General features: G+C 60.3%; 1 protein-coding gene across 1 annotated transcript in view; it reads right to left on the reverse strand.

Annotated features, from left to right (window-relative positions):
* Positions 1 to 249: 249 nt before the first annotated feature.
* NECTIN1 (nectin cell adhesion molecule 1) overlaps positions 250 to 14,558 on the reverse strand; it is a 66,499-nt gene continuing 52,190 nt past the window's right edge. Inside the window, exons 4-6 of the mRNA XM_058289511.2 lie at positions 14,431 to 14,548; positions 12,893 to 13,044; positions 250 to 4,362 (exon numbers count right to left, since the gene is read on the reverse strand). Of these exons, the coding sequence (XP_058145494.1) occupies positions 3,815 to 4,362; positions 12,893 to 13,044; positions 14,431 to 14,548 (818 nt within the window). The 3' untranslated portion in view covers positions 250 to 3,814. The remainder of the gene's footprint in view (positions 4,363 to 12,892; positions 13,045 to 14,430; positions 14,549 to 14,558) is intronic.

The following is a 14,558-nucleotide window of genomic DNA, read 5'->3' on the forward strand; positions in this document are numbered from 1 at the left end:
TGACTGCAGCCTGCAGACGCCAAGCCCTCCCGAGGCTGCGGCCCTCCCACGTGCGGCGTGGGAGCTGGGTGGGCTTTCGGGCAGGGCCCTCGCCCTCCCTCGGGGGCCCCAGGAGAGACCTGTGTCCCTGCCTCAGAATCGTGGACCCCGGGCCCGGACTGGAGGTCCCACCCCTTCGGAAGCAGCCCCCACTGCTGCGGAGAAATCCCCATGGCAGGGAAGAGGGGAGCAACGTGGAGGCAGACAGGGTTGTTTTAAACACTTTATTTATAAAAAAAGTACATTTTTTTCCTCAGTTCATTTTTTTAACCCATAATTTTTTTTTTATACAAGTAAAAGGGGGTGATGCAAACACCCCCTGGGGTCAGAACCAGGAGAATCCACGGGGCCGTCCCCTAGGACCGAAGATGGAAACTGACAAAGAAGCAGAGGTGGCACGTCACACTCAGAGCTGAGGGGTGGCAGCTTCTCCTTGATTTTGTTGTCATTTATACAAAAGAAAGAAAACCAGCTTTTCGGCTGAGAAGGCCATTCTTCACAGCAGCGGCCAGAGAGGCGGTGCCCAGGGGGGTGGTGGTCTCTTTTTGGGTCTCCATTGGGGGGCTCGAGGCCCCAGAGCCCCTCAGACCCGGGGCCACAGTGGAGGGGCTCGTGCGTGCCAGGGCTGGCCTCCCTGCGGAAGTGGGGGGTCTGGGAGAGGCCCGTGGGCAGGCAGACTTTGGAGGTCCCTGGACCCCCGAGGCTGGGACCACTTCCCTCTGGGACACCACTGCCCCGTCTGGTCCTGGCCTATTCCAAACACATTGCCGATCCCTCTGCTTTGAAGAAGGCAGAAAAATTATTGCACAAGTGGCGCGGGCACACGGCGGGGTGGCTGGCAGAGGGGGCACGTGCCCGGGGGAATGGCCCTGTGGCTCTCTCCTAAGGCCTGAGCCCCGGGAACCCGCCGTGCTCCTTCGGGCTTCCGCAGACACCAGCCCGCGCCTCCTGCGTGTCCCCGGGCCAGGGTCATCTGGCCGGGTGTGTGTCTGAGTGGACCTGGGTCTGGGCTGGGGTCTCAGGGCCGTGCCACCATGTGCACGCCGGGGCTCGCTGACTCACGCTGCTGCGTTTGCGAGCCTTGCCCTCGAAGGGGCTCGGGTGGTTCTGGTACACGTTAGAACAATATCAAAATCAGTGAGGAAATAGGGGTGTGGGCAGGGCACGGGAGGGCACGGGAGGCAGGTGCCCGGGCGCTGTCCGCACCACGTCGAAACTGCCCCTTCCGGCCAAGGCAGCAGCGCAGCTCATGCTGTGGGGCTGGGGTAGAGGCAGCGCGTCCTCATCTCCCCTCCGCCAGCAGTGCCCACCCTCCCACGAACTCGGGGCCCAGAGGACCCCATCTCCCGATCCCTAAGCGCTCACCTCTGCCGTAGGCCCACCCTCAACCCAGGTGGCCCTTGCTGTGTGGACCCCACAATTTGTGCTTTGTTTGGGGAAGGGCGTGGAGGTGTCATAAGGGGGGCTCAGGGCTTTGGCTGGGCCTGGGGGCCTCCTAAGCTCATCATGTCATGACGGGGGCTGGCAGTGCAGGATGAGGAGGGAAGACACAGAAGGAGCCCTTTCACTCTTGGTTTCAAGGGGACAGGGAATGCCTCCATCGGGCAGGCCCCTGGGATTGCCTTCTGCCTGGGGGAAAGGGGACCAAACAGAGGGGGCAGAGGAAGTGACGGGAGGTGGGATGGGGGGCGGTCATGTGACATGGAAAGGGTCCTCTGCCCTGGCAGGGGACACTAATACTGCGCGGAGCAGCAGCCCACCTGGGCTCCCTGGACCCAGCTCCTATACCTCCCACTGCCCCATGGCTAGAAAGACTCCAGGAGTCCCCCAATTCCACCCCACCCAGTACCCCAATGCCAAGAGGGGAGAGCCGCCCCAGGGCTGACATGGCTTTGGACTTCTGCTACGTGGCTACTGGGCGGCCTGGGCTGGGGCTCGGGCAGCGGGAGCCAGGCGAGGGCCCAGGGTGGCCAGGGCAGATTGGACCTGGCTGAGGGTTCAAGTAGCAGCACCAGGGAGGGGAGGGGTGTGGTGGGGGCCTGGGAGGCTCCTCTGGGAAGCCCCCGGCAGGACAGGGCCGTGCCCCTGGGGCAGAGCATTCTGCCTCCCTCCCTCCCGACACAGGGCCCTGCACTGAGGGACATCTGGACTCCTAACAGGCTGGCACGAGGAGACCCCCGGTGCCCGCCTCGCCTATCCCAGGGGCCTTTTCCGCTGGCGTGCCCGTCTGCAGTGCCGGGGGACCTGGGTGGGCAGTGGGAGGGATTGAGGCACTTCGAGCTGGGGGGACTGAGAGGGTGGGAGGGAGCCTTCTTCCTCTGTCCAGATCTGAAGATTGAGGCACGTGGCTGATGGCACCCCCAGACTCCCACTCGAGCAGGGAAACTGCACTGCCAGGGAGGGCTTCTCCAGGGTCTCCCCCTTCAGCTCAGACTGGGACCAGGATACGTGCGCAGGAAAGGAGGCGGGGGAGCCGGTCCTGACTCGGGTCCCAGCTCTGCCCAGGCCCCTGCACTTTTGGGAGGGCCGTGACCCTGGCCTTCATCTGTACTCGCTCAGACAGTGGGTGGGGCCCAGAGAGCTCCCACCACATGGCCGCCTGCCCCTGTGCTCCCCCCCAGGCATTTCTTCCCCTCTTACTCTTGGAGGTAGATCCTCTGGGGTCCCAGCCCTGACTCCTCCTTTTCCCAAGAGAACCACGATCCCGCCGACCACAATCTGCACCAGCTAGCCCTCGATGGGTGAGGGGGAAATCCCAGCAACGTCCACGCTGGACGTCAGCAGTTCGGGGCCAGACTCGGGGTCCCAGGGCGGAGGCACCGGGGCCCAGTCCCTGCTGTCCCTGGAAGCTTCTAAAGGCTGCCCCCCCTCCTCAAATGGGAAGGGGGGAGAGGTGGTGCAGTGAGGGGCGAGCCTCGGGCAGTGTCCAGCCTGGGTAAGGCATGTGACCCGGGGAGGGGCAGACGTGCGTGTGTGTGTGTGTGTGTGTGTGCTGAAGGAGGCTGTAGGAAGCTTGGGTCGAAACCCGCCCTGCGTGGGGGCAGATGGGAGGGACGGGAGGGGAGGGGTACATCAGAGCTGGGCCAGTTTCACTCTCGGCAGGCCAATGAGGAAAAAAAATATAAAACCAACTTCACGGGGAAAGCACACTGCCCAGGGCCACCCAGGCGGGGACCCCAACTCGATCCACTTAAACAACGCCTCCGTGGGTGCTTGAGAAGCCACGCCCCTGCCCCGGCCTCTTGTGGGTAGTCTAGAACCTGTGTCAGCTTGGGGGGAGGTGTGTGTGTTGGGTTCCCTCTCCCTGGGAAAGAGGAGCAGCATCTGGGGGGTGTGTGTAAGGAGGGGCGCTTCCTCTTGGAGCCCCTTTTGCCCTCCACCCCCAGTGAAGAGACACAAACAAATTCCAGTGTTGGGGGGCGGGGGAGGCCTGGCTCCCCAAACCCTGGAGGGATGCCCCAGGATACAAGACGAGCACGGGGCTCCCCGCGAAGAGGGCAGGCGGGAGGGGTCAGCGAAGGAAAGGGACAGCAACACCAAAGCCACAGTCGAACACAACACCATGGGGAAGGGCTGGGGGAAGAGAAGAAATAAAAAACAAAGCCGGACGGCGGCTGCCCCGTGCGCCCCTCGCTCCCCGGGAGTCCGGGGCCGCCTGCGGGCAGCTCGTGAGTCTCTGTTGAACTCCTGGAGGAGTGGGCCTTGGGGGGCGGGCAGGGAGCGTGCGGGCAGGGGCCGGGGAGAAGTGGGCACAGATGGAGGCTCCGAGAGGGGGCTACACGTACCACTCCTTCTTGGAAATGAAAGACCCGTCGTTCTGAGAAACCATGTTCTCGGCCAAGTCCAGCTGCTCGGGGTCGTACTGGTAGCCCAGAGTCCGGCCCCCGTAGCCGTCCTGACGGGCCTCGGCCTCGTCCACCGTGAAGTAGGGCCGCTTGGCGTCCTCGTCGTACTTGGGGTGGGGGCCGCCCACCTTGCGCTCGCCACCCCCGCCGCCCTCCTCCTCCTCCTCCTCCTCGTAGCTGCTCCCGCCCAGCGGGCCGGCCTTCTTCTCGTCATCCGAGTCGTCGGGGTACTGCAGGTTCTGCGCCATGGGGGGGTGGTGCTGGGGGACCCCCGCCTTGCTGTAGCCGTTGCCGTACACGTGCTTCTTGGTGCTGTAGTCGCCCTTGAAGGTGTGGCGGCGCCGGCGCAGGGCCACCACGATCCCGCCGACCACGATCAGCACCAGCAGGACGCTGCCCGCCACGCCCCCGATGATGGCCGTGGGCACCGGCCCGGCGCGCCGCCCGTGCTCGGGAGGAGACGGGGTGTAGGGGAATTCTGGGGGGAGGAAAAGAGACGGAGGGGGACGGCGTCAGTGTCAGCTGCTGGGGCGGGCGGGCGGCAGGGGAGGGAGAGCCCGGGAAGGGGGCCCAAGGTCTGAGGCCGGGGTGAGTCTTCACCACTCCCCTCCTGGAGCCCGCCCTGCCTGGCCAGGGCAGCTGGAGGGGGAGACCGGCGAGGACAGGGTGGCAGGGGGACGGCGGCACCGACTCCCCTCTTGGATGCAGAGCCGGGCCCCAGCCGCGGTCCCGAGAGGCGCTCGCGCAGGCCGCCCTGGCAGTGTCCACTAGACGTTCACCGGGCAGCACCTCCTGCCACCTGATGCCCACAACGCCCTGTGAAGTGGGTATCTAATAATTTCCATTTAGTACAGGACGGAGCGAGGCTTGGAGAGGTTCGACGACGCTTTAAGGCCACACCTCCAAAGATGCCAAGTGGGCTCCCTGGCAGGTAAAGCCTGTGCAAAGTCCCCGCGGGCCGGCCCCTGCCCGGAGCGGCACCCACCACCACGCAGTGCCCAGGCTCCAGCTCCTGGCTTCCTGGGCACAGGGAGAGCCCAGGTGCTGGCCCAGCGCGTGCCCTGCAGGTGCCAACAGCTGCCAGTGTGCCAGAAACCAGGGCATGGTGGGGGCCAGGGTGGCGCCAGCCTGGGCTGTGAGCGCTTGGCACCGCGGGGTGCGGCGCAGGGCAGGGTCGGGCAGAGAGGGGGCGAGAGGCCGAGGCTGGGGGCACACACCGGAGTGCCCGCGCATGGGCACACCCCTTTGGCACTGCAGGGGAGCCCGGGGTTCGGGAGCACAAGCCAGGGTGGGGCGCTCGCCTGTGCCATGCGAGGAGAGTGTGGGCGCAGCTACGCGTACGCCAAGGACCAGCAGAGACAGGACGACAGGAGGGAGAGAAGGCTGAGAGCGCGACTTCCCAGTGGGCCCGGCTAGAGGACGGTTGTGCCCTGGGCGACACTGCCCCTGGGCTTTTCTTTCCCGGCCTGGGAAGGTGAGTCCGACCTGAGGCCAAAGGGGTGGCTAGGGGAGGCCGAGGCAGGTGGTTCCCCGCACCACCACAGGGTGGCACCGGAGACCGCAGCTGGCCTCGGAGCAGGCAGAGCGCTGACCCCGGCTTCCCGCCCTCCTAGCTCAGGCCAAGGTGCAAGGCTGCGGGTTTGGAGTGGCCTCTGGGCGTCCCGTCCTGCCCGCTCCCTCCCTGACTCAGCAAGGTTCACCACGTCAGAATCCCACTCTTCCCAGGAGCCTGTTTCCTCCTCCCGGAGGTGAGGTGCAGGGGCGTGAGTGTGGGGTGAGAGCAGCAAGCAGGCGCAGCGCAGAGTCTAGAAGCAGAGTCCAGGCTGGAAGGGCCAATGCCTCACTCTCCAGGGGAAAACAATGGGCTCAGAGAAGGGCAGGTCAAGGTGACAAGCTGGGCTGGGACCCCCCGCTGCTCCCGTTCCCCACCTCTCCATGGGCAGGAGTTGGCAGAGGTCGGCACAGCCCCTGAAGCTGCAGCTGCCCCCGCGGGCACCACTGTGTCCTCAGGGCAGGTCACTGAGTAGTTGCTCAGGATGTATTTCGTGAACGGATGCATCTTTGTCTTGACCACCTGTCACCAGAATCGGCTCCCCAGAACCTCCAGCTTCTCCTGGCTCACCTGGTCTCCAGGGCTGCTACCTGCTCCTCCTGAGGTGGGGGCCACCTCCATCAAGTGCCTCAGAGGCAGCTGCAGGAACCCAGCCCTTCTGTATTTCCACCCTGCCTGCCCCTTCTTCAGTTCTCGCCCCATAACTGGAGTTCTTTCTGCTCAACACTTGCATCCATCCATCCATCCATCCATCCATCCATCCATCCATCCATCCATCCATCCATCTACCCACCCAATAAGCAGACATGTACTGAGCATCTGTCATATTAGTCACAGGGTATAAGAGACCCACCGCCTACCTGGGGAACCAAAAAATGCTCTAAAGACAATGCAGCCCATAGCTATCAAGGGACTAGGCAGGGCAGTGCCGCAGGTGTGCAGGGGAGGGCGAGCACCTGGACTTAGAAAAGGCTTCTTGGAGGACAGAAGACTTAGGACGTGCCTTGGAGGTGGCAAGGACTTGGAGAGACCCAGAGCGCCAGGAAGGCATCCAGGTGGAGGGAACCAGCCTTCTTCTCTGAAACGCTTCCCTGGCCTTTGGAGACAGGATTTCTTGGTCCTTGGTTTTCCTCTGAGCTTCTGTCTCCTGCATGGCTCCGTCATTAGACCCTCATCCCTCATCCTATGCTTTCCTTCCTAATAATGGATTTGGTTTCAGTTGCATGTGTTACCTTTATCCTGCCAAACTATCTCAGGTACAAAGCTCTCACCCAACTTGGAGACCTTATCTCCACAGGCTCTTTGAACGGCATTTCCCTGATTGTGGCCATGGAACCTTAAGCCCTTGACTCAGAGCCCTTAGTCTTGTCATGTACACTGTGACATGGGGCATGGAGGGGGCAGTGTTTTCCAGCTGATTTGAGCTTAAGCCCCCCGCCCCCAACCCCATCTCCACCACCCTCTCGACTGCCTCACAGGATTAATATTTAAGGGTACACACTGATAAACTTCCCTAGCACATCCTCATTTGGGATTCTTATCACCATCCCAAATCCATCTGGTCCCACCTGGTTTACCGTCTTCCCTCCAAACCCTCTCCATTCAACACAAGCCCCTGGCTTCTCCACTGACCATGCCATCTGACAACTCTTCCAGCTCAGAATCCCGCTGATCTTTGACTCTTCCTTCTACATCTCTTGGGTCAAAATCTGCCAGCAAAACTCGTTGACTCTTCTTATTAAATATCTCATCACTTTATGTCTGGCATGTTGTCATAGATTCCAGAACGTCCCACCTTTGTTTGGCCTCACCCTATGGTCATCCAGAGCCACCAGGTTAATTTTTCACCAGTGGCTCCCACTGACATTGGACCATGCCAGTCTGGTCTTCAAGGCTTCCCATGAAGCCTTGGGCTTGGCTGGCTCACTCTCCTTGCCGTCCAGGTTGATTCTTTACTGCCAGCCTTTGCTTGTGCTGTCTGCCCTACGAGCAGTTGGCCCCTCCGCCTATTTCAGTTCCTTGGTCCCTTCTCCACATAGACTACTCTTCTCCAGCTCATGCTTATCTTTTTCTCTTTAGAATTTTTACATACCAATGGTCTTGTGATAAAATACCCTACAATAAATACCATGATTAAGCTCCCCATTTTCCAATGGGGTCAGTCTAAAGTTCCCTTTCACAGGAACCCAGAGGGGTTTAGAAAGCAGCAGCTCACAATCATTTGGGACTGGCTCAATTCAGCGTGGTACAGTTGTGTACAGTATAAGGGCCACTATACTTGCCTTTGTGCTTTTTGTGACAGCAGAGAACAAATGAGAAACAAAGCTCTCCTGTGTTTATTCGGCTGGATGGAATGTTTTAGACCCCACTTATCACAGTGTGTTAACATTTACTATGTTAACCATTTCAGGAGTGTGACTGGTGTCACAAACGAGTCTGTCAATTCCCATTCGAAATAAATCTACAACCCAACAGCTTCTCACCATATCCATTCCTCCCACTCTGGTCCAAGGCCCCATCTCTCACGTGGATTACAGCCATTGTTGCCTAGCCGGCTTCCTCAATTCCATGCTTTTCTTTGATAGCCTATTTTCAACCCAGCAGTCAGAGAGAATCTGTTATACATGTACGTCACATCACATCACTTCTCAGTGCAGAGCCCTCCAAAGACTCTGCCTGTTTCACTCAGAATAAAAGCCCAAATTAGTAGGGCTTGAAATACTCCAGAGGATCTGTCTGTCTCCCTCTGCCCGCCTGCCGCAGGGCCTTTGCACGGGCTCCTCCTCACTCTGGAAGGCTCGTCTCTCGGGTGCCCCATGGTTCACACCACTCCTTCAGGGTCTGGTTCAAATGGCACCTTCTCATTGAGACCTTCCCTGCCAACCCCAGCACTTGTGACTCTCACTGTGTTCTTCTTTTATCCCTGGCCCTCACCATCTTCAAACTTGCTACATAATTTTAAAACGTACTTTATCTAGTGTTTGTCGACTGTCCACGGGTGCTGACACGTGGGCTCCGAAAGGACAGGGGCTTTGTCAGTTGTTCACTGAGGTGCCCCAAGCACCTGGCTCACCTGGCACTGGCGGGCGTTCAGGGAACACTTGCGGAATGAAAGAATGAGCCCAGCTCCAGGCAGAGCAGGCATTCTGGAGACACCCAGATGCACACGTGGGGTGCAGCGGGGGGAGCCAAGAGCACCCTCGTTTCACTGGCCCCCTTGATGGGAGGGGGAGTGGTGGTTTAAGGCTGGGTTTTTCTGTCTCCCCTGCAGGTCCTTCTGTTTGACCTTTTCCCTTCTAAGTCCTAAGGCGTTTTCATTCTCTGGGGACTTTTAGGACCAAAGGGCACCCTGGTCATTTTGGCTGCTTTAGGGCCAGGCCTGTCTGGAGGCAGAAGATTGGCTGAGATGACCCCCAGCACTTCACAGTGTGAAGATGCTGGGGGGGGGGGGCAGGATAAAGGAGTAGGTGGGGGGCCCAGAGCCACTCGCAACCGAGGGGCTGCCTGGGATGGAATGGAGCACCCCCCCTGCACCCTGCATCCCTCATCCCCCAGCTGTCACATTCAGCCCGTAGTTCCTGCCTCTCTGCCAGGAGTGGGGCCTCAAGGGCCACAGCCGGGAGAAGAGTGGGGCAATGGGGTGCCATGTGCCTGCTGATGCAAGTCCAGGTGGCCTCCGTCATGTCCTGTGTAAAGGGGACAGCTTGACCCCGATTCCCGAGGGCTGCAGCCCCCCTACTACCCCAGGATCCCAGACTGGCTGGGGCCATTGGGCAGTGGGGGCTCTGGGACGCTTTGGGTTCCCTGACCGAGGTGGGGGGCGGTTACAGAGGTGGGTGGGGCTGCTGCAGGGGCTTTGCACGCCTGTGAGCCGGAGCTGGAGGGCCAGGGTTTCGTCTGGACCTAGGATCTGGAGGGAGCAGGTGTGGGGCTGAAAGGATTGTTTGGGATTGCTTCTAAAGCCTGGCGCTTCCTCAAGCAGGGAAGGCTCTGGCATGCCAGGGCCAGGCTGGGAAGCTGCGGAACTACACCCCCCAGCATGCAGTGCAGGCGGCCGTGGGGGAGAGCGGGAAGGCCGAGGCCAAATTCCGGAAACCCTTCTGTCCTCCTGCAGCTGCAGCAGCTGTGCACGCCAGACCACAGGGAGGGCAGCGCCTCGACAGGCTGGAGGAGAACCCAATCCTCCCAGGGGCCGACAGCTGCGCTCTCAGACTCCTGCCAACCCACTGCCATTTGCCGGCCCGGGGAAAGGCATGTGGCACGGCCGCCGGCTCCCACGTGCCCACCAGATGCCTTTCCGGCGACAGGCCATACTCGCACCGGGCACCCGCACTCACAGGCTATCGCATCCCCTTCCAGACGGACACTGCCCTTCAAGCCCTGCCACCCCGGTCTAAAGCACTCCCGGCTTGACGGCCGGTTACCCTTGTCCCCAGGTGAGGAGCAGATGGGACCTGAGGCTTCAGTGGGACCTGGGACAGACACCCTACACCCCAGTGGCCTCCCTGCCTCTGGCTCCTCTCCTCCTGCAGCCCGGGTTAGCAGCTGCCTCGTTGGGCCTCTTTGGTCCGGTCGATGCCACACCCTGGAGCCTCTCCTATCCTTGACACCACCCCGGAGGGAGCGGGGAGGGGAGCTCCACTGGTTTGTTTAGTGACTACTGGGCTTCAAGGTCAACCCCAAGGAAGTGCTCCTTGGTATAAAGCCCTCTGAAAAGGGCTCTTTGAGGACCCTAGGCCCCGCAGAAGTAGCTTCACGAGCTCAGTTGGGTTCTCCTTTCTCCCACCCCCTCGGCCACAGCTGGGGCCTGCTGTTCCTTGCTACTGGGCCATGTACTGTGATAGCTGCTGGCTGGGCTCCCCGAGGTCTGGCTGGGCCCTTTCCATGGATGCTCAATCTAAGACACGCTTCGCCACGCCACTCCTCGATTAAAGGCCGTCCGAGCCCTCCCTCTGCCACCCGTCTCCAGCCATTTTCCCTCCACGTGGTTCCCTCACTCGGGCACACCACCCCTCCTTCACCGCCCGCTCCTTCGTCTCTGCAGGAATGTCTCAGCTGCCACCTCCGCCAAAGTTGGCCGCATTCTCTTAGCGAGAGCATGGCCAGGCACTGGCTCTGGACACCCGCCTGCTCAAGGACTTCCAAGCTGGCCCGGGGTCTGTGGCCCGTGCCAATGTGCGTCTGTGCAGGTGGCCCGGCTGGCCTTGCACATGCGTGCCCTGTGCAGCCGGCACACACCCTGCTGCACACCTTCCCCCGCCCACCGCTCCAGCCGCTCTTCGTTTTCCTCTGCAGATGCACCCAGGGCAAAGCTATTACCCAAACGGATGGCCAGAATAAAAAATTAAATTTCCACTTATCCCTTTCGCTCATGCATTCCCTCCAGAGAGTGGGCTTGGAGCACAGGGCACGGCGATGACCCGTGGGGGAGACTGAGGTGGGGACTCAGAGAAGGAGCGGGGGGCCTAGTCGATGGGGGGTGAAGGTGTGTGAGGTTAGCTGCTGCTCACAAATTGCCCATGAGCACAAGAGCAAACAGCCCTGAAAAGGCTCTGGACGACTGGCCGAGATCTCCTGCGGGGGCTGAGACTGGGCCCTGAGCAACCTAGTGAGCCTCAGTTTCCCCAACCTTCAGACCACCACCGTCACCTTGTCCCAGGTCTTTGATTATCACCCCCATCCTACTCTGTACCTCTGAGGGGCCCAGGAGGGTGCCTCCGAGGGCCCAGGAGGGGCCCAGGAGGGTGCCTCCAGCTTGAGCCCTGTGCAGTCGCCAGGTCACCTGCCCTCCCATGGCAGATACCACGGAGGGTTCCACGGGACCCCCAAGGAGAAGCCGCCCCCCGGCTGGTTGCTCTTCCTTCCTTTCCTCTCTGCTCCATAACCTCGGCCTGCCCCTTCCTTCTGTGGGGTGGGACTTCCTGCCGAGGACCCCTGCACTTCCGGTCATCCTGTACCCACCTGAGCCTTGGGAGAAGAGAGGCCCTGACCGTCCTGTCCCCCACCGTGCCCCTGGGCTGGGTGGCATGGTGGTCATCTTGCACTGGGGCAGAGGGGTGACAGCGGGAGGTTGCTCCAGCTTCTTGGCCTCCTCCCCTGATTTCCTGATCTACCACGGCCCCGGGAGGCCGAGGTGAGGCCCCGGTGGTGTTGGTGGTCCACCACTGGGGCCTGGTCCTCGAGGGAGTGCACAGACGGCCGGGCAGTGTAGTGCGCATTTAGCACGCATATCTCCTTGCGTGATCATGGGAAGCCTGAGGTTAAGGCTAATCACCCCCATATTGCAGATTAGGAAGCTGAGGTCCAGAGAGGTGAAGGACGTGCTCAAGGCCACACAGCTGGCAGGAGCCAGTGCGTGCTGTCCCTTCTGTGACGCTGCCTCCCCCAACAGGAGGCCCCTGCCCTAAGACCGCTCCTCATGAAACATCGCCCTGCTCTTCCCCACGCTTGGAGCCAAGGAAGAGCTGCCCAAGTTCCTGTGCCCCTCGAGTCTCAACAACATCTCCCTGGGGTCACTGACCCTCTGATGTCACTTCCTATCCACCTCAGCAGCAGCATGATGTCACTTCCTGTTCAAGAAGGTTCTTTCTGCCACTTTCTCATGCTGCAACTGGCTCAGACATTCCCTCTTCTGGCTGTGAAGCTGCGATGGCAATTCCCCTCTATTGGCTTGTTTTGATTCTTCCATTAGTAGTAATAATGACTGAGGATGTAATAATAATAGAGCGCCAGCTATTTATGGACAGCCCAAGCTGTGCTAGGTACTTGACCTAAATTATGTAGGATTCTGACTACAACCCTTTGAAGCAGGTCATATCAGCCCCATTTTACAGATGAGGGCTTGTCCAGGTCAGCTCTGCCTGGCATCCAAGGCCGTGTGAGGTCTTACCCTAGGCCTTGTTCTCCCGGAGGGCAGGTGGCCGAGCCTCCTTATCCATGGAGAGAGAGAAAGATGCAGGGGAAAGAGCAACGTGGCCTAGGGCGCGCAGCACTGTTACGGGCTTGGAATACATGCTTGCTTTCCCTCCAGCATCCCTTCTTGGGCCAGTCTCACCATTCTGCCCATGCAGGTTTCCTGAACCATGGGTGCAGAGCTTGGAGGAAGTGGGTGCCACTTGCCAACTCGGACCTCCCAAGCCTGCGTCACAGGATGCTTTTGTCTGGCAGGTCCCTGGGCAGCCTATGACCCCACCCCACACAGCAGTCCTATAAACAGCTCCTAATTCCTCCTTCCTGCACCTCTCCCAAGGAGAGTCACCTGCTTGTCTCACGAGGAGCCTTAAACAGAGAAATGAGAGAGCCAAGTGAGGCCTGCCCATGGCCAGAGCTCAAGGGAGAGCCTGAGAAGGAGAAAGAGCAGATGCAAATCTGCTGCTGGGACATGACCACAGGTGGGGCCACCGGCAGAGGAGGAACCAGGGGGTGGGAAGAGGCAGGGAAGAATGGAGCTGCCTACCTGTGATGTTGACCTCCACCTGGCCTGAGCGGGTGCCGATGGGGTTGGTGGCCTCGCAGATGTAGGTCCCGGCCAGGCTGTAGTTGATGGGTCCCCTGAAGAAGAGAGTTCTGTTCTGGGCCTCCACGCCCTTGGGGAGCGAGCCATTCAGCCTGCAGGGATTGGGGGACACCACGTGAGGTTAGTTCCTCTGCGCTCCCACCTGGGGTCGGCACTGCCATCTCCCTCGGGGGAGTCCCCATGTTCTCCAGCCCCAGGAAGCCTCTCCCGCACCACCCACTTGGCTTCCGGCCCACCAAGCGCTGCAGAGTTAAGAGCTGGGTCTGCCTTGGAAAGAGTAAAAAATGGTAACAGTAACAACTAATCATCTGTTGCAATGGGCAGGTTTATATTGGTCAGCATTTTCACATGCGATCATGATGACCCTGAAATGCAGGCAGGACAGGTAGGAAGGTACTATCCCCCTTAACTGAAGAGGAGCCCGAGGTTCAAGGCCAAGGAAACACAGCTAGGAAGTGGCAGAAGGGGAGCTCCAGCCAGCGCTCTGGATGCCTGGCTCAGGGCTTTCTCTGATGGTGGTTCCAAGCTGTGGGTCCTCGGACCGAGGCGGGGCCAACTGTATAAGAGGCTCCTGCACAGCTGGGTGAAAATACAGATGCCTGGGTCTCAAATGCTAGGAGTCTGCTTTTAACAAGCTACCCAGATAACTGAGGTGTGCCTGCCATTTCACCACCTCAAGCTCTTGCTGGGCATGTCAAAGGACTTTCCTACTTGCAGGGTGCCCTGAGGACAGGGGACACCTTCCTTGCTCCTATCGCATCATTGGCCCAGCAGCTCTTGGGTCCACAGAGCTGCAACTGGCAAGCAAGCCCTGCCCATGGCACCTTTAGAAACTCATTTGGTCCCAGGAAGTAGAGAATAGGGCTGCCAGTGCCCTCTACTTCCTGGACAGAGTCTAGACTCATTCTAGCAAAAGAGCCTAGACTTATCCCAGAGGCCATTTCCTGGAGCCCATGTTGGCCTCCTTGGCTTCCCCGTGCCCCATTGTGCTCGTCCGGCTCTTCTCTGGGAAGAACATTGGCCCAGGCCATCAGAGCCCAAAGACCATGAGGCCGAGGACGGGCTAATGGGGTGTGGGGCGAGCACTCCAGGAGCATTCTGGGCTGCCGGCTGCCTCCTTCCTGAGAATCTGGGGGTGCTGGAAAGAAGGAAGAGGAACAAAGGAAGATTGGGATGCTCCAGAACGTCAGCTTCCCTGGGGATACCTCGACAAAAATAAATCCTGGGGGCTGGGATGGGAGTGACTCAGGCTGAATCACCAAAGGAAAATAATCAAACTCTTAGGGAAACAGCAAAGGAGCGGAAGGGTTTGTCCCTCCGACCTGGTGGCCGTCAAACACGGAGGGGTGTGTGGCTCTCGCGGGTCCTCTCCCCTCCTCACTGGCAACCCCGGGCTCATTCTCTGCTGGAGGAGGCCCCTGGAGGCGGGGAACCGCTCCCCTGCTGCCCTGCCCACCGTGAAGCCCCACGGCACTCACGTGGTCCAGTGGTACTCGGTGGCAGGGGGGTTGGCGTCAGCTTTGCACGTGAGCTTCACGTCCATCCGCTGCAGGTACCAGTTGCCGTCAAAGCCTTCGATGGTCACCTCGGGCTCGTCTGCGGGGCA

The sequence above is a fragment of the Dasypus novemcinctus genome, chromosome 27, assembly GCF_030445035.2.
Source record: "Dasypus novemcinctus isolate mDasNov1 chromosome 27, mDasNov1.1.hap2, whole genome shotgun sequence".
In the NCBI taxonomy this organism is placed as follows: Eukaryota; Metazoa; Chordata; class Mammalia; order Cingulata; family Dasypodidae; genus Dasypus; species Dasypus novemcinctus.